This window comes from Somniosus microcephalus, chromosome 3, assembly GCF_052327205.1.
Source record: "Somniosus microcephalus isolate GS21.2 chromosome 3, FLI_Smic_1.0, whole genome shotgun sequence".
In the NCBI taxonomy this organism is placed as follows: Eukaryota; Metazoa; Chordata; class Chondrichthyes; order Squaliformes; family Somniosidae; genus Somniosus; species Somniosus microcephalus.
In genome coordinates this window covers 124,501,994-124,529,863 of record NC_140989.1, presented here as the reverse complement: position 1 = coordinate 124,529,863, position 27,870 = coordinate 124,501,994, and the positions used below count along the sequence as shown (strand labels likewise).

At 45.9% G+C, this 27,870-nt stretch overlaps 1 protein-coding gene and 1 long non-coding RNA gene across 4 annotated transcripts; one reads left to right on the top strand and one right to left on the bottom strand.

Moving 5' to 3' along the window:
• Positions 1–1,708: 1,708 nt before the first annotated feature.
• LOC147121377 (UTP--glucose-1-phosphate uridylyltransferase-like) lies at positions 1,709–16,180 on the bottom strand. 3 transcript variants are annotated; one of them, XM_085981581.1, is made up of 3 exons: positions 16,075–16,180; positions 10,039–10,166; positions 1,709–1,996 (listed from the first exon to the last, which is right to left on the bottom strand). In XM_085981581.1, the coding sequence occupies exons 1-3, from the start codon at positions 16,163–16,165 to the stop codon at positions 1,859–1,861; spliced, it is 357 nt and encodes a 118-aa protein (XP_085837707.1). In that variant the 5' UTR covers positions 16,166–16,180; the 3' UTR covers positions 1,709–1,858. The 3 variants fall into 3 exon arrangements, 2 of the variants coding, with proteins under 2 accessions (XP_085837707.1, XP_085837708.1); XR_015077525.1 differs by lacking the exon at positions 16,075–16,180 and adding an exon at positions 15,711–15,833 and having other exon boundaries at positions 1,737–1,996; XM_085981582.1 differs by lacking the exon at positions 16,075–16,180 and adding an exon at positions 15,511–15,704 and having other exon boundaries at positions 1,739–1,996.
• LOC147121376 (uncharacterized) lies at positions 15,877–26,516 on the top strand. The gene is made up of 3 exons (XR_015077526.1): positions 15,877–15,989; positions 23,363–23,482; positions 24,719–26,516. It is a non-coding gene; the product is annotated as an uncharacterized LOC147121376 (long non-coding RNA).
• Positions 26,517–27,870: the final 1,354 nt, after the last annotated feature.

Below are 27,870 nucleotides of genomic sequence, written 5' to 3'. Positions count from 1 at the left end.
AATCTTTCTGGCTCAGCAGCAAATTAACCCAAGCCATAGAGGAAATCCAATTGTATTTATTTTTGTTTTTATAAACAATCTGGATTTGTTGCTGCTGTTGTCAGAGTGGGGAGGGGAAGAGAGGAAGAAAAAGTGGTTGCGAACCCTTTAGTCAAATTAAATTTTAATCACAGTCCAAATGTAAACTTTTGTTACAAGTTTATTTTTTAATCACCAAAGATTATATTCTGGTTTTAATATCCTAAAGACTATTTTTAATATTCAAGGAGAATTGCATACTTTCTCTTCCCTCCCCCACCACCAGGTGAGTATCACTTTTCCCTCCTAAAACTGAACTTTGGACAATTGGAAAAGCATTGGTTTGTTCATGCTCCAGATTACAACGTCATCTTGGCTGGATAAAAATGCACGGTTTTGAACAAGGGGTATTAAAATGGAAGAAACCAGTGGCGTATGTAACAAAGGTTGCCACTTTCCACAAAGACCAAAAGTGAACAGGCAACAGGATAGCTGGGATCATACCACGAGTTCAGATTGCTTTGATGATCAAAATTCACTGAAGACTTTAATTAGGATTGCAATTTTGTAATGGTAAATTCTGGGTAAAATAATGGATTAGTCACAACAAAAATGTCAGAAGTCATGGAAATCATAAACAATCATAGAAAAGGCAAAAAGCTGAACAAATAAAGAATTACCGGACCCTGCCTATTCCAATCTTTAAATTATTTTTTGCCCCCAAACATAATTTCAACAATTCTTACTAAAACATAGATCCAAAGGAAAACTTGAACTCGTACACTTTGGATAACCTGTACTAATCCACACTAAATGTTAGCTTTGCACATATGAATCAGGAAGAAATGGTTCATTTCCCCCCTGAAAATAGTGTATATTCCCTTTGACTGGTATTAATTTTGTCCAGAACTCCAGAGCAAAATGGAAGATACTCATCGGTTCAGTGCTGCAATTAAAAAACAGGAAAAAGTTTTCTGTATAGTTGAGATTTAGACAGGAACCAAATCACATGACAAAATGCTCACTCAGGACACGGCTCTATTGCAAAGTTGCTGATTTTAAAAGTCCACAACTGGCAGTTCAAGCACAGTTTCACTTATGTTCACCGACCTCACTGTGAAGAGATCTTTCTCTCCACAAGCAATCTTTTTCACCTGAATCTTTAACATCTGCACGGTGCTTGGAGTTCAAGTGATTGGTACTGACAGCAGTCTTGATGAGTCCACAGATTCAATAAGATGGTTTTTATTTGCTTTTCTTTGTTTCACAACTTAAAAAAAGGGGGAACTGTGACAAAAGGTACAGCCTAAATAATAAACTAATATTTCCACAGAAACAGAAGTGAGTGGTTGGTAGGGGGGGGGAAAACATTATGATTAAAAACGGTGTGCATTCTTGCATTTCCTGTCCACAAATGTCACTTATCATGATTTTTGTGTCAACATGCAACATTGAAAATGTGTACGCAATTAGTTATAATGTAAATTCCCTATGTAAACGTATGTAGTTGTTTCAGGCTGTGACCACCAGGTGGCATTGTAGTTTCACTGTACCCTCTGCCACGCCATGAGCAACACTACAGGAGATCAGCTAGTAGTAAAAAAGAGAGAATTAATGTTAAGTTTACATTTTAGAAACTTCTAATCAGCCACTTAACACTTTACAGGTGAAAACCTTGCATACAGTTGTTATAGCGGTGAAGTGACAAGGGAGCAGCAACAAGGTCATATTAAATCCCCATTTATCACCTATATTAACTTCACATCACAAGTGTGAAAAATATTCCAGTTGTAATGTTTTCATTATTGTTATTTATTAGTTGCAGGCCAATAGCTGTTGTCTACAATTGTACTTTATGCACAGAACTTACAGAATCTTCAGGTGCTTTCTGAATCTTCTCCCATTCTACTGAAGGACCCTTCCTCTGCAGCAAGCTGTGAAACAGTTTCTGGAATCCCTCAATATTTTTCTTCATTTGCTTAAAATATAAAACAATTAATTATATAAAAAACTTTTCCAGCCATTATGTTTTACATACATACAGTATCCACAAAAAACACAAAAATCTGAAGAGCAAATTCTATAGTTCAGAAATGATGATTTCTTGGCATTTTAATCACTACGTTCATGTATTCTTTGCCAGGGGAGAGGGAGTAGCCTGAAACTAATGTACTAAAAGGCTTTAACGTGTTGAAAGTTCTGCAGAGTTGGCAGAATATTTGTGTCATTATAAACAAGGATGTGGCGAGAATGAGGAACTTAAAGAAATTATTATTAGTAAAAAAAAAGTACTAGCAAAATTAATGGGACTAAAAGTCGATAAATCCCAAGGACCAGATGACCTACATCCATGGGTTTTGAAAGAGGTGGCCATTGGGATAGTGGACGCATTGGTTGTCATCTTCCAAAATTCTATAGATTCCGGAACAGTTTCTGCAGATTGGAGGATAGCAAATGTAACCCCGCTATTTAAGGGAGAGAGAGAAAACGAGGGTCTACAGACCTGTTAGCCTCACATCAGTAGTTGGAAAAGTGCTGGAATCTATTATAAAAGATGCATTAACTGGGCACTTGGAAACGAATACAAGTTGAGACAAGTTCAGTGTCCAAAATCCGGAGTTCCAGAATCCGGGACGATTGGTGGCAGGGTCGTCCGGAATCCGTAAAATGTTCCGGAATACAGACACCCTGAGGCTGGCTTACCAAAAACCGGAAATATTGCAACCTGGGCCCAGGCATTTCTGGACTCGGAACGTGTTTCTGGTGTCCGAAGTCCGGAAATATCGCAACCTGGGCTCGGGCGTTTCTGGACTTCAGACTTCAGAAACATGTTCGGAGGTCCGGAAAAACACGAAAACCGGCTCGGCCTCGGTCCTAAGGTTGCCGGATTCGGGACACTCAACCTGCAGTAAGATTGGGCAGAGTCAACATGGATTTATGAAAGAGAAATCCTGTTTGACAAATGTATTGGAGTTCTTTGAGGATGTAACTAGTGGAGTAGACAAAGGGGAACCAGTAGATGTGGTGTATCTGGATTTTCAGAAGGCCTTCGATAAGGTCCCACACAAGAGGTTGGTGAACAAAATTAGAGCACATGGAATTGGGGGTAATATACTAGCATGGATTGAGAATTGGTTAACCGACAGAAAACAAAAAGTAGGGATAAACAGGTCTTTTTTAGGATGGCAGGCTGTGACTAGTGGGGTACCGCAGGGATCGGTGCTTGGGCCCCAGCTATTCACAATCTATATCAATGATTTGGATGAGGGGACTAAATGTAACATTTCCAAATTTGCTGATGATACAAAGCTAGGTGGCAGTGTTAGTTGTGAAGAGGCTTCAAAGGGATCTCGACATGCTCAGTGAGTGGGCGAAAACATGGCAGATGGAATATAATGTGGATAAATGTGAAGTTATCCACTTTGGTAGAAAAAACAGAAAGGCAGAGTATTTCCTAAATGGTGAAAGATTGTGGCATGCAGATGCTCAAACAGACCTGGGTGTCCTTGTACATGAGTCACTGAAAGTGAATGTGCAGGTGCAGCAAGCCATTAGGATGGCAAATGGTATGCTGGCCTTCATTACAAGAGGATTTGAATACAGGAGTAAAGAAGTCTTACTCCAATTATATAGGGCCTTGGTGAGACCACACCTGGAGTACGGTGTACAATTTTGGTCTCCTTACCTAAGGAAGGATATACTTGCCATAGAGGGAGTGCAACGAAGGTTCACAAGATTGATTCCTGGGATGGCGGGACTGTTGTATGAGAAGAGATCGAGTAAACTAGGCCTGTATTCTCTTGAATTCAGAAGAATGAGAGGGGATCTCATTGAAGCACATAAAATTATTACAGGGCTTGATAGGGTGGATGCTGGGAGAATGTTTCCCTTGGCTGGGGAGTCTAGAACCAGGGGCCACAGCCTCAGGATAAAGGGTAGGCCATTCAGCTTTTAATGTAATTTCCCAATCTACCTTAGCCAGCTCGCCCCTCATACCTACGTAGTTTGCTTTGTTTAGATTGAAGACCCTAGTTTCAAATTTAACTAAATCACTTTCAAACTCAATATAAAATTCTATCATATTATGATCACTCTTCCCTAAAGGCCCCTTTACTACAAAGTTTATTAATTAGCTCAGAATCCTCACTAAGGCACGCAGCGTCTAATCTAGGAAGCATAAATTAGATTTATATTGTGGGGGACTACGGTCTCCCGCGTAAAGAAATAGGCAACACAGCGAGCTACAAGAAATAGGTCTTTACTCCATCTCTCACAATACAGTACTCTATTCGTGAAGCCCGCGAACCTGTGATGACTCATGGATTGGTCACCTGCTGGAACCTGATAGAAGGAAAACCAATCAGCAGCAGGCAAGTCTGAACGTGCCTTATTCCTCTCAGCTTGCAACTGTCTTGCGGGGGGGGGGGGGGGGGGGGGAGGGGAATACAGCAGTTAAAAGGGGATTATACAGGTTTATCTACATACACACAGTGTTTCCCCAATACGCACCCCCCCCCCCAGAATCCTCGTTAACTGTAAAAGTCAGTCTCTGCGGAGGTTTGACCAAGCGGCCGTAGTAGCCATCTGGCGTGTGAGGGCGGCTGTCTGGGAGGTCGGCCGGTTGGTTCGTCGGCTGGTCTGCCGGTGGGCTGGCTGGACAAGCTGCTGGCGAAGGTAGGGCGGCGGCCGGGAAGTAAGGTTCTGGCGTGTCTTGGTCCTCTTGTGGGGCCGCCGCCAACGCGGGAGGTCTGCCCCGCCGTGGGGGAAGAGCCGGCCGAAACGGGAAGCTGAGGTCCAGGTGCGCCGGTTTGAGGCGGTCTACTGAAATAAGGTCCGGCTTCCCGCCGACATCGATAAGAAAAGCTTTGTCCCCCGTCTCCAATACTGGGAAGGGGCCGGTGTATGGTGCCTGCAGCGGGCCTCTGTGCGCGTCCCGGCGCACGAAGACGAACTCCGCATGTCGTAAGTCTCGAGGCACGTAGGACGGCTGCGGCCCGTGTTGCGAAGTGGGCACTGGACGGAATTGCTGGGCCACGTCCTGGTGCAGGGAAAGCTGTCTGGCGGCCGACCACGGCTCCGTTGTCAGGGGGAGGAAGTCGCCTGGTACTCTGAGCGGTTGGCCGTAGACCATCTCGGCCGCAGAGGCGCGGAGGTCCTCTTTGGGCGCGGTACGCAATCCCAGGAGAACCCAGGGTAGTTTGTCGATCCAGCTGGTGTCGGCCAGGCTGGCGCAGAGGGAGGCTTTCAAAGAACGATGAAAGCGCTCGCAGAGCCCGTTGGCCTGCGGGTGGTAGGCTGTTGTCCTGTGCAACTTGGTGCCGAGGCCGGCAATGATGGCATTCCACAAGTGGGAGGTGAACTGGGGGCCTCTGTCCGAGGATATGTCGGTTGGCACGCCGAACCGGGCCACCCATGTCGAGACGAATGCTCACGCGACGTCGGTCGTGGTGGTGGAGGCGAGGGGAACCACCTCGGGCCATCTGGTGGTGCGGTCGACGATCGTGAGGTGTGTAAAACCATGCGACGGTGGCAAGGGGCCTACCAGATCGACGTGGACGTGGTCGAAACGCCTCTCGGGCACCGGGAAACACTCCAATGGCGCCTTGGTGTGCTGCTGGACCTTAGCGCGCTGACACGGCACGCATGTGTTGGTCCAGTCTCTCGCATCCTTGTGGAGTCCAGGCCAGACGAACTTGGCGGACATAAGTTTCTGAGACGCACGCATCCCTGGATGTGAAAGGCCGTGGATGATGTCGAAAACTCGCTTGCGCCAGGCGGATGGAATGACCGGCCTAGGCGAGGGGACTGAGACGTCGCACAGGAGGGTTGTGCCGGCTGCGTGGAAGTGGATGTCGGCCAGGGTGAGGCTGGTAGTTGACGTCCTGAGGGCCTGGATCTCCACGTCGGCAGCCTGGTCTCTCGCTATGCTGGCGTAGTCGACGCCCAGGTGCACTGCGTGGAGCGAGGGTCTGGAGAGGCAGTCGGCCACCAAATTGTCCTTACCGGCGACGTGGCGGATGTCCGTGGTGAACTCCGAGATGAAGTTGAGTTGGTGCTGTTAGCGCGCGGACCAGGGTTCGGTTACTTTGGCCATGGCGAAAGTGAGCGGCTTGTGGTCCACGAATTAGGTGAACGGCCGGCCTTCCAGAAGGAAACGGAAGTGCCGGATTGCCAGGAACAGGAGCTCTCTGTCGAACGTGCTGTAGGCCTGCTCGTTCTTGCGCAGTTGTCGGCTGAAAAATGCCAGTGGTTGCCACGCGCCTTCGACCCACTGTTGCTGGACGGCGCCATCCGAGGCGTCCGTGGTGAGGGCGGTCTTGGCGCCGGGATGGGGTGGGCCAGTAGTGTGGCGTTGGCCAAGGCGCTTTTGGTCTGGTGGAAGGCTGTCGCCATCTCGCTGGACCAGGTGAGTTGCTCTTTGCCCGTTTTGCCCCTGGTGGCTTCGTAGAGGGGGCGCGTGAGTGCGGCGGCCTTGGGCACGAACCGGTGATAGAAATTGACCATCCCCAAAAATTCCTGCAGCGCCTTAACCGAGGTGGGCTGGGGAAAGTCCGCCACCGCCTGCACCTTGGAAGGTAGGGGAATGGCTCCCCTTGGCGAGATTCTGTGGCCGAGAAAGTCAATTTGGGCTGCTCCGAACTGGCATTTGGCCGGGTTGACGATTAGCCCGTGTTGGCTGAGGCGCTGGAAAAGGGAGCGCAAATGCGCGATGTGCTCGGCCTTGCTGGTACTGGCCACGAGGATATCGTCCAGATAGACGAACAGGAAGCTCAGGTCCCGTAGGACAGAGTCCATGAGCCGTTGGAAGGCCTGTGCAGCGTTCTTAAGCCCGAAGGGCATGCGCAGGAACTCGAACAGTCCGAAGGGGGTGATGACCGCTGTCTTCTGGACGTCTGCGTGGTGGACGGGGACCTGATGGTAGCCGCGAATCAGGTCGACCTTGGAAAAGACGGACTTTCCTGCTAGGTGTGCCGAGAAGTCTTGGTTGTGCAGAATGGGCTATCTATCGGGCGTGGTGGCATCGTTGAGCCGTCTGTAGTCACCGCAGGGGCGCCAGCCACTGCCCGGCTTGGGCACAATGTGGAGGGGGGACGACCAAGGGCTGTTCGAGCGGCGGATGATGCCCAGTTTTTCCATCGTGGCGAATTCTTCCTTGGCCACCGCCATCTTGGCTGGGTCCAGGCGTCTGGCTCGAGCGAACACTGGTGGTCCCGTAGTGGCGATGTGGTGCTCGACCCCATGCTTGGCTGCCGCGGCTGAGAAGGTCGGTTGTGTGAGCCTCGGGAAATCTGCGAGTAGGCGGGCGTAGTCGTCATGCGCCGGGGCGGAGCAGGACCCGACGAGGGCCGGGCTGTTGCTCTGCTGGCAGGCCAGTGAAGCGAAAGTTGCTGCGTCGATCAGGCGCCTGTCGCGGACGTCGACCAGGAGTCCGTGGGCGCAAAGAAAATCGGCGCCCAGCAAAGGATGTGCCACCGAGGCCGTCACGAAATCCCACGTAAATCGCTGGCCGTTGAAACAAACCTCGGCCCGTCGCTTTCCGAAAGTAGCGATGGCTGCGCCATTTGCCGCCACGAGGGGTAGGCCACTGCGGCCTGCCTGGATGTCGAGCTGGGAGGCAGGAATTATGCTGCATTGAGCTCCGGTGTCGCAAAGGAATCTGCGCCCTGAAAGAGAGTCGGTTATGTACAGCAGTTTACCTGTGGTGCCGATGGCCATCGTGGCGGCGGGGGTGCAGTCGAGCGGGCCTAGGCGGCGGCGCGGGACTGGTGCGTTGGGCCGGGTGGCCATCTTGGTTTGATCGAAAGAGCAGGGTGCTCTGCAGCGTTGGGCCTTGTGGCCGAAACGCGCGTGGTAGTAGCATAGTTCTGTGGCCTCGCATGGCGGCGCGCACTCGGTGGTGTCGGGGAGCCTCGCGGCTGCACAGCCAAGTTGGGCGACGGCGAAAACTTTGTCCGCGGCGGCTGCCAGTTGTACGCAGTCCGTGATCGGGGATCCCGCGAGGGCAGTCTGTACCTGCTGAGGAAGCAGGCTGAGGAAAAGGGCCCGAAACAAAAAGCACTGCGGTTCAGAGCCCAAGAGCGCAAGCATCCGGCTCATCAACTGGGTCGGGGTAGAATCGCCGAGGCCTGGTAGTGAGAGAAGCCTGCGGGCCCTCTCCTCCTTGGACAGGCCGTAAGCCTGCAGCAAGCGGCCCTTAATGGTTGAGTACTTGCCGGTCTGTGGTGGGTTCCCCAGCAGGTCGAGAACTTCGGCGGCGGTAGAGCTTGCTAGTGCCGAGACTACGTGGAGGTACCTTTCTTCATCGTCTTGAACCCTGCGAAGGGTGAATTGGGCCTCCGAGTGCGCGAACCAAGCTGGTGCTTGGTGTTCCCAGAAGGTGGGGAGCTTCAAGGACGCGGCGCCAGCCGACATCAGGCTGCTGCTGGTTGCCATCGGGTCGTTGCTGGCCTCTGTAGGGCTGCGTGAGTCGGGGACTTCGGCCGCCGACATTCGGGGTCACCAATGTGGGGGACTACGGTCTCCCGCGTAAAGAAATAAGCAACACAGCGAGCTACAAGAAATAGGTCTTTACTCCAACTCTCACAATACAGTACTCTATTCGTGAAGCCCGCGAACCTGTGATGACTCACGGATTGGTCACCTGCTGGAACCTGATTGGTTTTCCTTCTATCAGCAGCAGGCAAGTCTGAACGTGCCTTATTCCTCTCAGCTTGCAACTGTCTTGCGGGGGGAGGGGAATACAGCAGTTAAAAGGGGATTATACAGGTTTATCTACATACACACAGTGTTTCCCCAATGTGGCAACGCCACAATATCATGTACAGAAAGCGAAATAAAGATTGGGAAAGAAAGATAGGATTATGAGAGATATAAAAACATGGAAAAAGTTAATTGAAAAAAAATAACACTCATTCAATTCTGAAGGAATGAGACCTCACACTTGTAAAATTAAATTTTATGGGGCCGAGAGATTGTTTGGCAGTAATTATGGAATATCACACCGTTAAAAATTCACTTACACCTGAATGCACCAGCCCCAACTTTTTCTGCCATGTTTAGTGGGTAACTAGGGGTAAGTACCACAACTTCACGCCCTTACATTGATTTCAATGCTGAGTTTATTGGCGAGGTACTGTTACAGTGCAGCCTGTGGAGAAGCAGAGTAACTCAGACTGCAACATCCAGATTTCCGCATTTAACTGCACATCTGCGGACTCCTGAAGTTGCCGTCTGATTTACTCCATAATAATGGTGAGCGCCGTTAGTCTCACCATTATTCTCAATGCAAAATCTGGGCCAATTTTATACCACTTGGCATACAAGCAAATAATTTTATTAATTCACAGGATGTGGGCCTCACTGGCAAGGCCAGCATTTATTACCCATCCCCAATTGCCCTCGAAGGTGCCCTTGATGCCTTTATTTACCGTAACACCTCCAAAAATGACAATGGATGTTTGCTCGTTTATATTAAGGATTGGTGTAAACCTTTTAGGCACTAATAGTAAGCAAATTTATACAAATTAAATGCATTCCTGGGAGTTTAAATCAATGTGGTATTTATTGCTTTTGTTTTCTTCAATACCACATTTATGCATTAAGTCCAGCTCACCATCAACCCAGCCTTACCAACCTACATTGGCTGCGTCACCTAATGCATTATTTAAAATCTTCACCTACAAATCCCTCCACAGTCTTGTCTCATCCTACTTCTGTAATCTCCCAGTTTTTCAATTCTAAGCTTATGTGTAACCCCTCTTCCTCCACTACACCACTGGTGAAACCTTTTAACTGTCTCAGCTCCACTCTCTGGAACTGCCCCTCTAAACTTTTCCACCTCTTTCTCCCTACTGTTAAGATTCCTTAAAACCCAGCTCTTTGCTCAAGCCTTCCATCACCAACTCCCCTACAAATAATCAGCATCCATTCCTTTCCCTTTTGGGAAGCTACTGGAAACATTTTTCTATGTTAAATGCTCTACATAAAGTGGTAGCTGCTTTAAAGAAAAAAAGTACATACTTCTTGCTCACTGTTTGTAGCTGTTGCCAGCAACTGAGCAAGCTCATTTCCCATGGCAATTTCCAGCTCCTGGCACTCAAACTGGGCTCGCGACATGGTTGTGGTAAAATGTGGAGGTACAGAAACACCTAGAACATGGGGAGAAGAAAAAGCAATTTATCCAAATACCTAAATACACTGCCTATAGAAATGCATCACATTACAATCATTTGGAGATGGTGCACTGACATTTAATCATAGGATTTGATCACAGTACTAAATTAAATAGGGTTTATCAACGACTAATGTCTGGATGTCAATCTTAGAACAGCATGTCCCAAGGAGGCTAAAAGAAGCATAATTAGCTTCTGAAAGGTCCTAATTAAGAACGAGCAGGAGCCCAACAGAATTTAGCTTCCAGAAGAATCAAGACACTAATGAACCTGATACAAAGGGGTTATAGAATTTGTGTATTTTGTGCTGTTTGTCTTCTATACAAATAGGACAAACCAGCAAAAAACAAGAAATAGGAATTAACTTTTTGGGCCTCAAGGACCATATTGCCAGGGCTGAGGGGAAACAGGTCAGACACCCTTGATCCAGACTCGCACAAATAATGGATCTTGAGTGAGGTACAAGAGGTCACCCGTAACCCATGCAATCATACCAAGGGACGGAGTTGCCTTCGGAAAATGGCCAAGTCTGCTGAGCCCTACTTTACGATTCCAAGGACCTTGTGTGCTCCAGGCTGACCCCCGAACACATCATGTTATCAGCCCTAAATTTGGCTGAAAGATGATTTTAAAGGCTAATAACTTAGAAATGTTCATGATAACTGAGTGACAGAAAATGTAACATTTCTTACTTTTATTAACTGTCAGCATCAAGCATTCCCACATCAGGTGGAGAATGGATCAGATGCAGGGAAACTTCACTGCACAATGTATTTTTACATTAAGTTAGAAGAGCACCTCCATCAGACTTGTGCAAAACTCTGTTTCCCACACCAGCTACTACTGTGACCTAATCAATTACTGTTGAATTAGGGACATATTTATGGTGGACTCATCAATTAACAGCAAGTTTCCAGATCAACACAAGTTGATTTAGATAAATTGTGGGGTCATACAATTTTAGCAGTTTTTGGAGGTGGTGGTGAAGAACTGACTACTTCATTTTTTTTAAGCATGCCCGAGGTCTTTTTCTTCATTTGCAATCTGTCAAACTACTAGAAATGGGTTAGTTAAAATTCTACATCTCATTTTTAAGAGTTCAAGTAATATTCTGGGGAAGATTTCAGAAAGCTCACGTTAAAAAAATTTTAAATGTGCTCAGTTCTGCTATTTAGCCTTTCAACCCAGAAGAAATTTTCACCCCACATATCAGGATAACTGTGCCCTCAAACATGCCATTTATTTTTAATATACATGGTGCTTGAAATGACGCTGGCGCTGGATGTGGCTGTATCATTTTCAGTCAATGCTGGAGTTGGTAAACCGTGCAATGCACTCCCAGAAGTGCAAAAAGGTTGCCTATCACTTCAAGGAAAGTGGCAGTCCTTGAATTTACAACTTCTCCAATAATGAAGTAGCCCATTCCAGCCTACAGCAGGATCTGGATATAGGTTTGGGCTAACAAGTGCCAAGCAATGTCCATCTCAAACAAGAAGCCTCCCAGCCACCTCCCTGACTTTCAACACCAACAGTGCCAAATTCCCCACCGCCAACATCTTGAGGGTCACCATTGACCAGAAACCCAAGTGGACCAGCCATATCAGTATTGTGGCTACAAGATCAGGGCAGAGGCGGTGTACTCTTCAAGAGTGGCTCCCTTCTTCACCCATCCCATCACAGCAGCTGATGAGGAAGAATATGCCTTTTGCTGGTGTCAAAAGCAGCAGGAAGCTTTTGATCCTCTGAAAGGTTTGTTGGCCAAATCTGCGCCTTTGGCATATTTCAACAACAAAAAAACTCAAATCATGGCAGATATGAATCCAACCAGCTTAGGTGCAGTGCTGGTGCAGGAACAGGATGGAGTGTGGAGCACTATCAGTTACAAGAGTAGGAGCCCAACGGGTGTGGGACGATGCTACCTGCATTAGCTGTGATGTGGGCACTCCAATATTTATGTATTTAGCCAGACGTTTAAATTGGATATTGACCATAAGCCATTACAGAATAATACATTTACGCCAAAACAAAGGCCAAACATTGCTGGCATATTTAGATTGAGCCTGCAAATACTGCCACTATTTTCTACCTTTTTCCGTACAAATGAATTCAGTAACAGTTTTATTCTTGCATTGGAGGACTACTTTTCCTATACAGATTAGTATCTAGCATTTAAAGGACAAACAGAATGATCTAGATAAGAGTTATTTAAACATGTTTTGAGTAAAAGGTGTCAATTTTTCAGGACAGCCCTATGCTGGGATGTGAGTGCAAAGTTAGATGAAATTGCTATTTTAAAGTTGTCCCCTCCCCAAGATCATACAATAAGCAATTTGGTGGCTTATCTCCAAAAAATAAAGACTTTGCACCCATTGTGTTGGATGGGTTGATTTTTTCCTGTCTGAACAGTCAAGAATAAAGCAGAATACAGACACTAAGGTAGTTTGGTTTTTGAAAAGTCAGTCAGGTAGCAAAAGGCTGCAAGGGGAGCATAGTTCTACCATGGGGCAGAGGTTGAAAGTTCTTTATTTTGTATTACTTGAACAAGTTGTATTGATCATACCAATTACTCAGCTTTATTCTACAGTAGGCAAAATATATAGTTTATGAATCCAACCAAGCTTCATCTCAAATAAAAACAGAAAATGCTGGAAATACTCAGGTCAGGCATCTGTGGAGAGAGAAACAGAGTTAACGTTTCAGGTCAACGACCTTTCATCAGAACTAGAAACAGTTAGAGATGTGACAGGTTTTAAGCAAGTACAGAGGCAGGGAAAGGGGGGAAAGAACAAAAGGGAAGGTCTGTGATGGGGTGGAAGACAAGAGAATAAATGACAAAAGGATGGAGCAAGGCAAAGGGGATGGTAATGGGACAAGAGACAAAAGATGGTCTAAAAGGTTTAAATGGCAACAGCAGAATAATTACCAACAGCTGCTGTCCAAAAAAATGGGGGCAGGGATAATCTGAAATTGTTGAACTCAATGTTGAGTCCAGAATTCATCTCATCTAGTCTTAACTCCATCCTCAAGAGTGAAGAAATACACAGGCGCAAGACAGAGATCTGGTCTGAATTACAAGGGAATTTCTTCGCTGCACTTGTGTCAAATTACCATAAAAAAGATGTAAAACGGCATGAGTCAATTCCCATAAAAATTTCTCAGATCACTCACAGGAGCAAATGATGGCATCAAACCTTGACAGACCCAAATGGATAACACTAGGCAAAAATCAAGCAGAGATAATCACTTGTAAGATACAGTTCCAAAAGATGCATTTTAATTCTTTGATGTAGCATATATGTGCATATCTAATGCAGCAGGTATCCAAAAGTATTTATTGATAGTAGACAATACACAAGCAGAGTTAACTGGTAGGATAAGAACACAGCCAATATAGAGAGAGTGATTTAGTTGCAAGCTCTCAACAGTTTATATGGACTTGATCGACACAAAGTTGGTCTGGATTTCACCAATAGATTGTAATACATAATTCACTGGGAGACTAGGTGATGCAGTGTTAATATATTGTACTTTTACACCAAGGTACCAGCCTCAAGTACAGACTAATGGAATGCTGAAAAATGCAAGTTGCTCCAATGTTTCCCAGGATTTTGTCTGGATATGGTACTCTAGGTGTGGTTTGACCAGAGCCTTGTACAGCTTAAGCACGACTCCCTTTGACTTGTACTCTACTGTTTTGGTTCCATCATCCAGAATTCTGTTTGCTTTGTTGATTGTTGCTCCAGTTATTGGACATGTTGAGCACCTCGTCTATTAATACCTCAAACTCAATTTCACTCAGCTATTTTAACATGATGAATATTTATGCCTTTGGTTCTTCTGATATGCAGTACTTTACAAGTAATAGAAAGTTAAATATTTAGAAAATTTGCAATATGCAATAGAATTCTACCAATCAGAATCATCTGCATTTTTATGCAGTATCACACAGCACAGAGGCAGTCATTCGGCCCATCATGCCTACTCTTTGAATGAGCTATCCATTAGTCCCACTCCCCCTCTCTTTCCCCATAGCCCTTCATTTTTTTCTTTTTCAAGTATTTATCCAATTCCCATTTTGAAAGTTACTATTGAATCTGCTTCCACCACCTTTTCAGGTAGTGCATTCCAGCTCATAACTCGTTGCTTAAAAAAATTCTCACACCCCTTCTGGTTCTTTTGCCAATTACCTTAAATCCCTGTGTCCTCTGGTTATCAAGTCCCCTGCCAATGGGAAGTTTCACCCATCTACTCTATTGAAACCCATCATAATTTTTAATACCTCTATTAAATCTCCCCTGAACTGTCTGCACCAACAAGAACAATCCCAGCTTCTCTAGTCTCTCCTGAAGTTCTTCATCCCTGATATAATTAAGGTAAGTCTCCTCTGCACCTTCTCCAAGGCCTTGACATAATCCCCTTCCTAAACATTGGCTTTCATCTGTCTTGTTTTAGTTTTCGTTTGTAAAAGGCACTAGGTGCTTTTTCACTTCAGCAAATGTTATTAACGTAGTACTACCTATGAGATGGCCAATACTGTGTTGAATTATTTAAAAAAGGTTGTTTTTCTATTTAGCTTCAAGCCCAAATAGTTTTATATTTTATACACTAGAATTCATTTCCAAAATTTGCAGAAAAACTGCAATGAAATATATTGAGCCAGAGTAAGTAAGCTGTTAGAGTAGCCATGATGCAAGCAGCAATGCCTTACCATTACATACACAACGCTGGCAACGGTACAATTAAACGGCCTCGATTTCTACCCATTTGCTTTAGTGGTCGTGCTTATTTCCAATACAAACACTTAAAAATAAATATACGGCTACTGGATGGCGATATTTGAAGCAGATATCCCGTGTTTGCTATCCCGTGACCTTCTAGCAGAGCAAATTTGTCCTCTTTTGCAATTCTGAATATCGCTATTGGACCTTGTTCGGCACCACTGCCAAACATTCAGCAAAGGTCTGACGCATCTTCCACGGCTCCAGAACTATGCGCAAGATTCCCAAAGACGTTGCAACAATCGCCGCAGAATTAACCACGTAAGGGACAAAATATTGCAACTGGTTGTGAACCTTCCCCGAGATAAGCTACAAGAATCGAAGTAGTGATAGTCCAGGCCTATATATTCTAAAACATTTTTTTTTTTTTTTTTTTAAATTGCTTACACTCCAGGAAACAAAAAAAGTTTGGATTATAAAACATTGCAAAGCCCGATGTTGTACAGCAGAGACGACCATTCGGCCCACCCTGCTTGTGTTGGCTTTTTACTCCCACTCCTTCTCCAGAGCCCTGAGAATTTTCCTCAAGTTGATCCACTTACCTCTCGACATTGTGTCAAAAATTATATAAAAGCACCAAGAACAGGCAATCCGCTTGTAAAACGACACAATATTCCCGGTAGCGGTTTGAAGCACACGCAATGTTGCGAGCAGTGGTCAAAGCGCGCTGGGATGTTTGGTTGAGCGAGCCGGGGAGGGAGGGAGAGACTGACACACACCGCCTTTGAATAAAGAGTTTCACCTTCAGGCCATCCCAATCCCGTCAGAGCGCCAATCCGCGGGAGGGCGCGCCCCAGTCCCTTCCTCGTCACGCGCGCCCCCTCATCTCCCTATTCAGAGGTAGCGAGTAAACATTAAACCGTTTTATCTCGGGGTAACCGCCAGTAAAAATACTTCAGCGTCGACATTTAAGACACAGTCCCTTCCAACGCCAGCCCCCGGGCCCAGGCCCCACCTCGGGCCCAGGCCCCAGATTTGCCTCCACGGCCTCTTTCCCAGTTGGCCTGAGTGACGACGACAGGTAAGCAACAAGCTGCGCCCCTCCCGGGCTGCTAGCGGTGCGGGGCCCGGAACCCAGAACTAGGGCCCGGGAGTCCCAAACCCACCTTCGGGTTCAAGCGAACAGCAAACACAAGGAGAGCGGCATAGCAAGGACGTGGCTTCTGTTGGTGCATGGCGGTGATTGACAGGAGCCATAGCCAATCGGCTGCTGGTAGCGGCTTTGTGATGCCACGCGTCAGGCCTGAAAGGGCAATGCAAGGAACATTAGAAATAGGAGCATTAAAAAAGCTCCTCGAGCCTTCATCGCTATTCAGTAAGAACATGGCTGATCTAGGGCTTAAAGCCACTTCCCAGCCCTTTACTCCCTTATAAAAATGTGTCTGTCTCCACCTTAAATGTATTTAATGACCCAGCCTCCACAGCTCTCTGGGGCAGAGAATTCCACAGATTTACGACCCTCTGAGAGAAGAAATTCCTTCTCATCCCAGTTCTAAAAGTGCGACCCTTTATTCTGAAACTATACCCCCGAGTTCTAGATTCCCCCACGAGAGGAAACATCCTCCCTGCATCTACCTTGTTGAGCCCCCTCAATATCATATGTTTCAATAAGATCATCTCTCATTCTTCTAAATTCCAATGAGTATGGGCCCAGCCTGCTCAACCTTTCCTCATCAGTCAACCCCTCATCTCTGGAATTAACCTAGTGAATCATCTCTAAACTGCCTTCAATGCAAGTATATCCTTCATTAAATAAGGAGACCAAAACTGTACGCAGTACTCAAGGTGTGGTCTCACCAATACCCTGTACAGCTGTAGCAGGACTTCCCTGCTTTTATACTCCAACCCCCTTGAAATAAAGGCCAACATTCCATTTGCCTTTTTGATTACTTGCTATACCTGCATGCTAACTTTTTATGTTTCATGCACAAGGACCCCCAGGTCCCTCTGAACTAGCATTTTGTAACCTCTCTCCATTTAAATAATAGTTTGCTTTTTTATTTTTCTTGCCAAAGTGGATAACTTTCCCACATTACACTCCATCTGCCAAGGAGATTCACTGACTTTCAAAAAGGAATTGGATAAATAGTCAAGGGGAAATGTGCAGGGCTCTGGGGACAGAGCAGAGGAGTGGTACTAATTGAAAAGCTCTTTCAAAGAGCCGGCACAGGCACAATGAGCCGAATGGCTTCCTGTGCTGTACCTAGGAACAGGAGGAGGCCATTCAGCCCTTCGAGCTTGTTCCACCATTCAATTAGATCATGGCTGATCTATATCTTAACTCTATTTACCCAACTTTGTTTCGTAACCCTTAAGATAATACTCAATCTAACAAAAATCTATTAATCTCAGTTTTGAAATTTTCAGTTGACCCCCCCAGCATCAATAGATTTTAGAGGTCAGAAAGTTCCAGATTTCCACTACCTTTTGTGTGAAGAGATGCTTCCTGACATCACCTCTGAACGGCCAAGCTCTAATTTTAAGGTTATGTATCCTTGTTCTGAATTTTATGCATTCTATGATTCATGCAAATTGACTTGGCTCCGATCTGCATATGGTTAAATCTACCAACTATTACTCATGGAACTGCAGGGCAGTATCTATTACTCTGAAATAAATGTAAGTTGCTGTTGTAATTTAGCACAGACCAGAGGTCAAATCATGGACATTCCTGCACTGTACGACACCTGGGGATGCATTTCTTCGCTCAGCCATCAGGGGAGCTAGTACCATTTTTGGTACTTTTAAAATTGAATAAATATTAACTTGTACCTGGCAACAAAACTTCATAATAAGACCTTTCTCTCACTTTTTACTATATTTTATATTGGTTAGCAGTTTATTTATAATGGCCCGGATTTTCCGGGGCCTATGACCACGAATTACGGAAACATGGCTCCAGGGGGACCAAGGCTGGGAACTCAACATCCAGGGGTATTCAATATTCAGGAAAGATAGGCAAAAAGGAAAAGGAGGTGGGGTAGCATTGCTGGTTAAAGAGGGTTGGGTAGGATTGATTGGGTAATGTCACTCAAAGGGTAGACGGTGGATAGGCAATGGCAAACATTCAAAGATCGCATGGATGAACTACAGAATTTGTTTATCCCAGTTTGGCATAAAAATAAATCAAAAAAGGTGACTCAACCGTGGCTAACAAGGGAAATTAGGGATAACATAAGATCCAAAGAGAGGACATATAAATTGGCCAAAAAAAACAGCAAACCTGAGGATTGGGAGCAGTTTAGGATTCAGCAAAGGAGGACAAAGGGATTAATTAAGAGGGGGAAAATAGATTATGAAAGTAAGCTTGCAAGGAACATAAAAACTGACTGTAAAAGCTTTTATAGATATGTGAAGAGAAAAATATTGGTGAAGTCAAGCATAGGTCCCTTACTGTCAGAATCAGGGGAATTTATAATGGGGAACAAAGAAATGGCTGACCAATTAAATACATATTTTGGTTCTGTCTTCACGAAGGAGGACACAAATAACCTCCCAGAGATGTCGGGTAATATAGGGACTAATGAGAGGGAGGAACTGAAAGAAATCAGTATCTGTAGGGAAATGGTGTTGGGGAAGTTGACGGGATTGAAGGCCGAAAAATCCCCAGGGCCTGATAATCTACATCCTAGGGTACTTAAGGAAGTGGCCCTGGAGATAGTAGATGCATTGCTGGTCATCTTCCAGAACTCGATAGACTCTGGAACAGTTCCCATGGATTGGAGGGTAGCTAATGTTACCCCACTATTCAAAAAAGGTGGCAGAGAAAAAGCGGGGAATTATAGACCGGTAAGCCTGACATCGGTAGTGGGGAAAATGCTAGAGTCCATTATAAAAGATGCACTTGGAGAGCAGTGACGGGATCGGACAAAGTCAACATGGATTTACAAAGGGTAAATCGTGCTTGACTAATCTACTGGAATTTTTTGAGGATGTAACTGGTAAAATAGATAAAGGAGAACCAGTGGATGTGGTGTATTTGGACTTTCAGAAGGCTTTCGATAAGGTCCCGCATAAGAGATTAGCTTGCAAAGTTAAGGCACATGGGATTGGGAGCAAGGTATTGACTTGGATAGAGAACTGGTTGGCAGATAGAAAGCAAAGAGTTGGAATAAACGGGTCGTTTTCCGAGTGGCAGGCAGTGACTAGTGGGGTACCGCAAGGATCGGTCCTAGGACCCCAGCTGTTCACAATATATATTAATGATCTGGACGAAGGAATTGGATGTAGTATCTCCAAATTTGCAGACGACACAAAGCTGGGTGGGAGGGTATGCTGTGAGGAGGATGTCGTGAAACTCCAGTATGATTTGGACAGGTTGGGTGATTGGGCAGAAACATGGCAAATGCACTATAATATGGATAAATGTGAGGTTATCCACATTGGTGGCAAAAACAGGAAGGCAGATTATTATCTGAATGGCAATAGATTGGGAGAAGGGGAAGTGCAAAGAGACCTGGGTGTTCTTGTGCACCAGTTGCTGAAGGTAAGCATGCAGGTGCAGCAGGCGGTTAAGAAGGCAAATGGTATGTTGGCCTTCGTATCAAGAGGGTTCGAGTACAGGAACAAGGGTGTCTTGCTGCAGTTGTACAGGGCCTTGGTGAGATCGCACCTTGAGTATTGTGTGCAGTTTTGGTCGCCTTATCTGAGGAAGGATGTTCTTGCCATGGAAGGAGTGCAGCAAAGATTCACCATACTGATACCTGGGATGGCAGGAATGACGTATGAGGAGAGATTGTGTCGATTGGGCTTATACTCACTAGAGTTTAGAAGATTGAGAGGGGATCTCATCGAAACCTATAAAATTCTGTCAGGCCTGGACAGACTAGATGCAGGAAGGATGTTCCCGATGGCCGGGGAGTCCAGAACCAGGGGTCATAGTCTAAGGATAAGGGGTAAGCCATTTAGAACTGAGATGAGGAGGAATTTCTTCACCCAGAGAGTGGTGAACCTGTGGAATTCTCTGCCACAGAGGGCGGTGGAGGCCAGTTCATTAAATATATTCAAGAAGGAGTTGGATATATTTCTTAAGGCTAAGGGGATCAAGGGATATGGGGAGAAGGCAGGGACAGGGTACTGAATTTGGATGATCGGCCATGATCTCATTGAATGGTGGAGCAGGCTCGAGGGGCCGAATGGCCTACTCCTGCTCCTATCTTCTATGTTTCTACGTACGCTGTTGTACGTGCCCCGCAAGTTCCGAGTTTCTGCATGCGATGCACATGCACGAAAACCCAGAACTTGCGATCTGTCAAGATTCTGCTTGACAGATTGTATGCATCCGCTTGAAATTGACATTTGCTGGTGCAGAGTTGGGCTATTTCCCCAACTACTGCCCAGCGAATGCCCACAAAACACATACGCCTGGTAGAAGCTTATGGCCTTCTTTTACCAGCGTAAGGGTTTAAATAAATATTAACATACATTTTTTTTAATGACTTAAACATACAAAAACCTTTAAAATTCGTTTAGGTTATTTTTGGCCCTTTAAAAATGTTTACATTTATTTTTCAAAAAATTAAATTTTTGGTTTAAATGTTTAATTAAATTGTATTTTAATTCATTTTAAACCGGTGATGATATATTTTAATTTAAATGCTGTGGAAATGTATTTTTTAGGGGATTCCTATTATGCTTATGGGGATTCTGTACGTAAATGGAATTCCCATAAGCATATTAGAAATCCTCTTTTGTCATTGGTTGGGCTGGCCCACGTGATCCCAGGGACACTTCGAACCACATGTGCCCCTGGGATACGTGGGCCTTTACTCAGGCGTATGCCTGCAGGCCCAGGAGTGCAAGACTTCAAAGGTCCGGAGCAATCAGGTAATTGCATACTTTTCTTGCGGTTCGGAGGTGTTCGCCCACGGGTAACCTACGACCACAATTTCTACCCCATCAGGACTGGCCCCTGTGAAGTTTACTATCACAACAATGTTCATTATGTTGAGCACAAAAATATAGGCTCACACTGAGGGAGTGCTGCACTGTTGAAGGTGCCGTCTTTCGGATGAGACGTTAAACCAAAGCCCTGTCTGCTCTCTCAGGTGGATGTAAAAGATCCTAAGGCACTATTTCGAAGAAGAGCAGGGGAGCTATCCCCGGTGTCATAGCCAATATTTATCCCTCAATCAACATTACTAAATCAAATTATCTGGTCATTATCACATTGCTGTTTGTGGGAGCTTGCTGTGCGCAAATTGACTGCCGTGTTTCCTACATTACAACAGTGACTACACTTCAAAAAGTACTTCATTGGCTGTAAAGTGCTTTGGGATGTATGGTGATTGTGAAAGGCGCTATATAAATGCAAGTCTTTCTTTAACCTCCTCCAGCCCCACAACCCTCTGAGATCTCTGCGCTCCTCCAATTCTGGCCTTTTGCGCATCCCTGATTTTCTTTGCTCCACCATTGGTTGCCATGCCTCCGCTGCCTCGGCCCTAAGCTCTGGAATTCCCTCCCTAAACGTCTCCGCCTCTCTATCTCTCTCTCCTCCTTTAAGACGCTCCCTAAAACCTACTACTTTGACCAAGGTTTTGGTCATCTGCCCTAATATTTCCTATGTGCTCGGTGTCAAATTTTGTTTTATAACACTCCTGTGAAGCGCCTTAGGATGTTTTACTATGCTAAAAGTGCTATATAAATTTAAGTTGTGTATATAAAAAGATATAGATGATGCAGAATATGTGGTGTATCGTGATTAATATGGTGAAGGACACATTTATGACTTGCTTAGCTAGTCGGTTGTAGGTTATGTGGGTACGTCTGTCTAACCAATGAAATCGCACACAGATGTGAGAAAGAAAGTACACTGACCAATTTGTTTATTCAGCTGTACAAACTGCTAGATGTATTTGTCATGGGGACACAGATTCCTGAACATCGGAAAATATTTTAGCTGCATGCACAAGGTATGCTACTGTATATTTCCGTAAAGAACTTGTGAAAAATTACTATTTACAACAGTAGAACATAATTGTATTGGTCATGGTAACATCTTGCACATAGGCTGAAAAAATGTTCGTAAAATTCTAATCACTGACAGCATGACTCGCACTAGTTATTTGAGAAATTTAAATGGCTAGTTTTAAAACAACTTTGCATGTTTGGTTCCTTTTAAAGCAAAGCAACAGAGGAAACAGCATGGTGCAATGGCACTACTCAGCCTATCCAACAACATAGGGTTTACGTCAACAATTATTTGTATCCTACAGTTCCACCATATTACAAATAAGCACAGGTCACAGAATCTACACTCTGTATCTGAGGATTTAAGTGAGGATGCCGGCTCTAAATGCCAAACAAGCCTTAAATAACCTTAAACAACTAAAGTCAGAGTTAGTGCAACAGGACCACATATTGGAAATTCAACGTTAATATTAATGGAGCAAAAATCATGAAGGCAGCGAATCTGGTGTATGCATTGCGCGAAACTGGGTGCCAGGAGCACTAAATTGTAAAATGTAGCCTTACATTTCACATATAATAGCATCTCCTTCCAGTACTGTGCAAACACATTTAGGAATGGCTTGGCCTAGTTTTACTACCTATGCAGCTAGAGAAGGGAGAGAGAAAAAGCAAAGCTTTGTGATGGAAAACACCAAGGACAACGCCAATACTGATGTGTATACTGCCCCTCCTGTAACTGAACATTTCTGAGCACTTCATAAAAGAGCAAAATAGAGCATAGGACAGGGTGCCTTTAAAACCGATACATTTCTAACGATAGCAGGGCTGATTTTCTTCACCTGGTGCAAGTAGTGTCTAAAAGGTTAGCATCTGGTGCTAAATCTACCTGAGCGGTAATGTGTTATCAGCACACAGATTTCCCAGCTGAGCTTATTCTACAGACTGAGTGAAGCATAGGGAACACACTGATGGTAGTAGAGGAAATTTATGTAAGTGGAATTTAAAGGGTTGGGGGCAATTGGAAGAAACTGTCACAATGGGGAGGGGAGGTGGGGTGCGTGGAGAGAGAAATACAAAAAAATTACAGAACCCTTCAGAAAGGCTTCTCGCCCTATTAGCAGCATTTGCCAAGGCTGAACGGACTGGAATTAAACAGTGACAGAAAAACTTGTAGGCTTGAGCTGAGCGGCTCTGTAGCTTGCTCTGTTGAGCTAAAAATGATGCATATTAGCCGGAGTTGTCCTTAACAGCAGATGGCAAAGAACTGCATCTTGCTCTGCTGACCCAAACCCTATGAGAAGACATCCCTGCAGACATTGTCAGGTGGGTGTGACAAAGCCTGCAATTGTGGCTATCACAGTTCATCCCCTCCCCCCCTTTCCCAGCCTCTTCACTTACTTAAAAATCTGTTCCATTTCCTGCTTTTTTCCAGTTCTGACGAAAGATCATCAACCTGAAACGTTAAATCTGTTTCTCTCTTCACAGATGCTGCCTGACCTGCTGAGTTTCTCCAGCACTTCCTGTTTTTCTGTGGTGGGATCACGCTGGAGATAGCGGAAATGGTGGAGAATGATCCGTTGAATGTGGAGGCTGGTGGGGTAAAAGGTGAAGACAAGGGGAACCCTATCGTGGTTCCGGGAGGGAGGGGCAGGGGTGAAGGCAGAAGTGCGGGAGATAGAACGGACACGGTCAAGGGCCGTGTCAACTACAGTAGAGGGGAATCCTCAGTTGAGGAAAAAGGAAGACATGTCGGAAGCACTGGTATGGAAGGTGGCATCATCAGAGCGGATGCGGTGGAGACGGAGAAACTGGGAGAATGGAATAGAGCCCTTACAGGAGGCGGGGTGGGAGGAAGTGTAGTCCAGGTAGCTGTGGGAGTCAGTGGGCTTGTAGTGAATGTTTGTCAATAACCTAGACCCAGAGATGGAGACGGAGAAGTCGAGGAAGGGAAGGGAAGAGTCGGAGATGGACCATGTGAAGGTGAGGGAAGGGTGGAAATTGGAAGCAAAGTGAATGAAACTTTCTAGTCCAGAGCGAGAGCAGGAAACGGCACCGATACAGCCATCAAAGAGTTGAGGGAGGGGACCTGAGTAGGACTGGAACAAAGGATGTTCCACATATCCCACGAAAAGGCAGGCATAGCTAGGACTCATGTGGGTTCCCATAGCAACATCTTTGATTTGGAGGAAGTGAGTGGAGTAAAAGGAGAAGTTGTTCAATGTGAGAACAAGTTCAGCCAGGCGGAGGCTGAAACGATGGGTCTACCAGGCAGTCCTATTTGTGGATCTTGGGAAGGAGGTAGAAGCGGGCTGTGCGGGGTTGGGGAACTATGAGGTTGGCTGCCGTGGGGGGAAGATCTCCAGAGGAGATGAGGTCAGTGACGGGCGTTGGTGTCCAAGAGTTGTTGAAGCTTGCGATCCTTGACACCTGAAAGGAAGAAAAAAAGTTCCTCATCTGGCACTTTAACAAAAAACTTTTTTTCTTCCTTTCAGGTGTCGAGGATCGCAAGCTTCATCAACTCTTTGACACCAACGCCCCTCCGGAACCTTCTTCCCCTTCACTTTCCTCTGACCCCATCCCTTCTCCCAATCTCACCCCCTGCTGCGTTTTCACTATCCCCAGATTTTCCCCTCTCTGACCCATTGTTTCAGCCTGTTCTTGCCCCACGGAACTTATCTCTTCCTATCTCGACTCTATTTTTTTCTCCCCTTGTCCAGTCTCTTCCCACCTACACCCGTGACTCTTCCTCCGCCACTTTAACAGTTTCCAGTTTCCTGCTTTTTTCCAGTTCTGACGAAAGGTCATTGACCTGAAACGTTAACTCTGTTTCTCTCTTCACAGATGCTGCCTGACCTGCTGAGTATCTCCAGCAATTCCAGGTTTGGTCACCTCTGTCTGTAAATCAAGTCGTGTGGATACAGAGCACTTCTAGTGCATTGCAACCTACCGGTGATCCCTTCAGGGTTCTCCTCATATTGGGAGATTACCATTGGGAAACCCATTGGCTATAACAGTGCTATGGAAAAACAAATTAAATAAAACAATTGTTACAGAAAAAAAGAAATAGCCTGAAAGCAGCAAAAAGAAGTTTCTTTATTGTCCTTTCAATTTACTTACATGCAATATTTATCACCTGGCAACACTGGACACCCAGTTACAATGGGTGTTATTTAGAAAGACCTTAGTAACAAAGGTAAAGGGAGAAAGAGTGGCTGTAAGTTACAGGGTTCTCAAAATTCCCGCACTCCCCGAGTTATGGATCAAGAGACCCTGTTTTGGACAAGTTATTAAAAGCAGGGTACCCAAAATGGCTTCTGTAAACCTCGTGACCAACATTGACAAGATTTTTTAAAAGCAAGGCTCTGCCAGCAAGCAGGCCTGCAGACGAAAACATTAAAATGCAGGAATCTGTGTGGACAGAGACTCTGTGGAGCCCAGCCAGACAAAGTAAACACAGAATACACATTTGTTTGAATCAAATCGAATCAAGCTAGATGGGCCTATAATGGTGGCCATTAGCTTCCTGCATGTTTAATCGATAACAGCTCACAGTAGCCATCAAGGTAGGATGAGGACAATCAAGTCTCATCCATGACAAAGCAACCAGGACATCGGGGCCGTTAGACCCGGAGATACCCACTCCTAAGGTAGTTAAAGTAAATGGTTGTAATCATTTAAAACAGCCCGCCAAAAGTGAAACAATGGAATGACCTGATTTGGCGCGCAGATAAGGAGTGGAAGAAACGGGTATAATTGGAGGCCCATCAGTAGCAATCGCTCTCTTGACTCTGACCTCTTGTTTGGTCTTGGGCTGCTGCCGCTCGGACTCGTGCCCTGGCCTCGTGGCGGGTTCTCTTCTCGGTCCCCGCACTGCTCAAACAACCAAGGACATACCAAACGTGGAAGGAGAACGAGACCCGAGTTCAAAGTCATACAGGACACACAGGCCACACAAAAGGGGCAGACGAAACGAGTCGAGACAAGACGAATAAGAAGGTAAAACCCGACGAGCAGAGAAGGGCAGCAGAAGACGCATTGGTAAAAACCAAACGCCTAGTTATAAGCTGGCGCTTGGGGAAGAAAGTATATGTGTGGACAGTGAGAATTAGTTGGCATTTGAACACTGCGAATAAGCTGGCATTAAACGCGGGTGTCCACGCCCACGACGAATATGCTGGCGTTTGACGCTTGGGTAGTAAAATCAAACAAGCAGTAAAAACCGCCCCGTCACCGCCGACGACCGCCCAAGGAAGAAGAAGAAGAGGACCCATCGCGATGAGACGATGATGGTAGCTGAGGAGAGGGAAGGTGTGTCGCAGCAACAACTCCAGCACCGCGCCCTGAGACCACGTGGCGACAGAGTACCCCAAAGGACAGAAGACCAACCTCAAAACTCGCAACTGTTAAAGCAACAGGTTTTGGATTGGTGAGCATGAATTCTTGGCCCCTCATAGCTTAATCTAGTTAGGTAAAGTGGGTGGGATAAGGATAAGGGGATTGTTAATATATTTTTCCCTCGATGTGCCGTGTGTTCCCCATTCCTGCATAAGTATAATTATTGTATTTGCCTGTATTTTCATACCAGTAATTTTTCATAAGATTGTTATATTCTGTTTTAATAAAATCTTGGTTTTCTTACACCAAACCACTTGTCTACTCGATTTTCTGTATCGCCGCCTGTACCTAAGTCCGGTGTCTAGAACCCAGGGGTGTGGGAGCGATTCGAACCGCTCAAAGGACAGTCAGAGGCGAAGCTGACTGGGCGCACACGCCACACGCCACCCCCTACATGGCCTCAGAACAGTGTGTTTGCATCATTTAAACATAATGAAGCGCCCGACCATTTCACACAGCAGTTTCCACTGTCTGTCCCGGCCAGCCAGAAATTAGATAAATGACCAGATAATCTGTTTTCTTTTAGTGACGTAAGTGGAAGGATAAATCTCTGTTCTCTCTTCTCTTAGACAATCCCTCAGAACCGAGGATGACTTGCTTCCACACTCAAAATGAGTTTTCAGGTGACTGATGAGTCCAATGCAGGACCTACAGTCTCTGTCACAGGTGGGGCAGACGGTGGTTAAAGGGGCGGGTGGGTGGGGTTCTTGGGTTGACGTGCACTCCTTCCGCTGTTTGCGTTTGGCTTCCGCTTGCTCCCGCCGAAGAGACTCGAGGTGTTCGGTGCCTTCCCGGATGCTTCTCCCCCACTTTGTGCGGTCTTGGGCCAGGGAATCCCAGGTGTCGGTGGGGATGTTGCACTTTTTCAAGGAGGTTCTGAGGGTGTCCTTGAAGAGTTTCCTCTGCCCACCTGGGGCTCTCTTGCCGTGTCAGAGCTCCGAGCAGAGCGCTTGCTTTTGGAGTCTTGTATCAGACATGTGGACAATGTAGCCTGACCATCGGAGCTAATCGAGCGTGGTCAAAGCTTCGATGCTGGGGATGTTGGCTTGAGCGAGAACACTGACGTTGGTGCACCTATCCTGCCAATGGATTTGCAGGATCTTGCAGAGGCAGCGTTGGTGGTACCTCTCCAGTGGTTTGAGGGGCCTGCTGTACATGGCCCATGTCTCTGAAGCATACAGGAGGGCGAGTATCACTACTGCTCTGTAGACCATGAGCTTGGTTCTGGGTTTGAGGTCCTGGTCTTCAAATACTCTCTTCCTCAGGCGACCGAAGGCTGCACTGGCACACTGAAGGCGGTGTTGGACTTCGTTATCGACATCTGCCCTTGTTGCCAGTAGGCTCCCGAGGTATGGAAAGTGGTCCACGTTGTCCAAGGCCTCGTCATGGATTTTGATAATCGGGGAGCAGTACTGTGTGGTGGGGGCAGGTTGGTAAAGGACCTTTGTCTTACGGATGTTTAGTGTAAGGCCCATGCTCTCATACGCTTCAGTGAAGGTGTTGATGATGGTTTGGAGTTCGACCTCGGAGTGAGCGCAGACGCAAGCATCGTCTGCATACTGTAATTCAATGACAGGATGGGATGACCTTGGATCTGG

Bases quoted from the DNA above. Each gene is read 5' to 3' on its own strand.
- LOC147121377 (XM_085981581.1), bottom strand. From the start codon at position 16,165: ATGGCTCCTGTCAATCACCGCCATGCACCAACAGAAGCCACGTCCTTG. The intron at 10,167-16,074 runs GTGGGTTTGGGA...CCCATGTTCTAG, and splicing joins CTGTTCGCTTGAACCCGAAG to GTGTTTCTGTACCTCCACAT. The intron at 1,997-10,038 runs GTATGTACTTTT...TTATATTTTAAG, and splicing joins CTACAAACAGTGAGCAAGAA to CAAATGAAGAAAAATATTGA.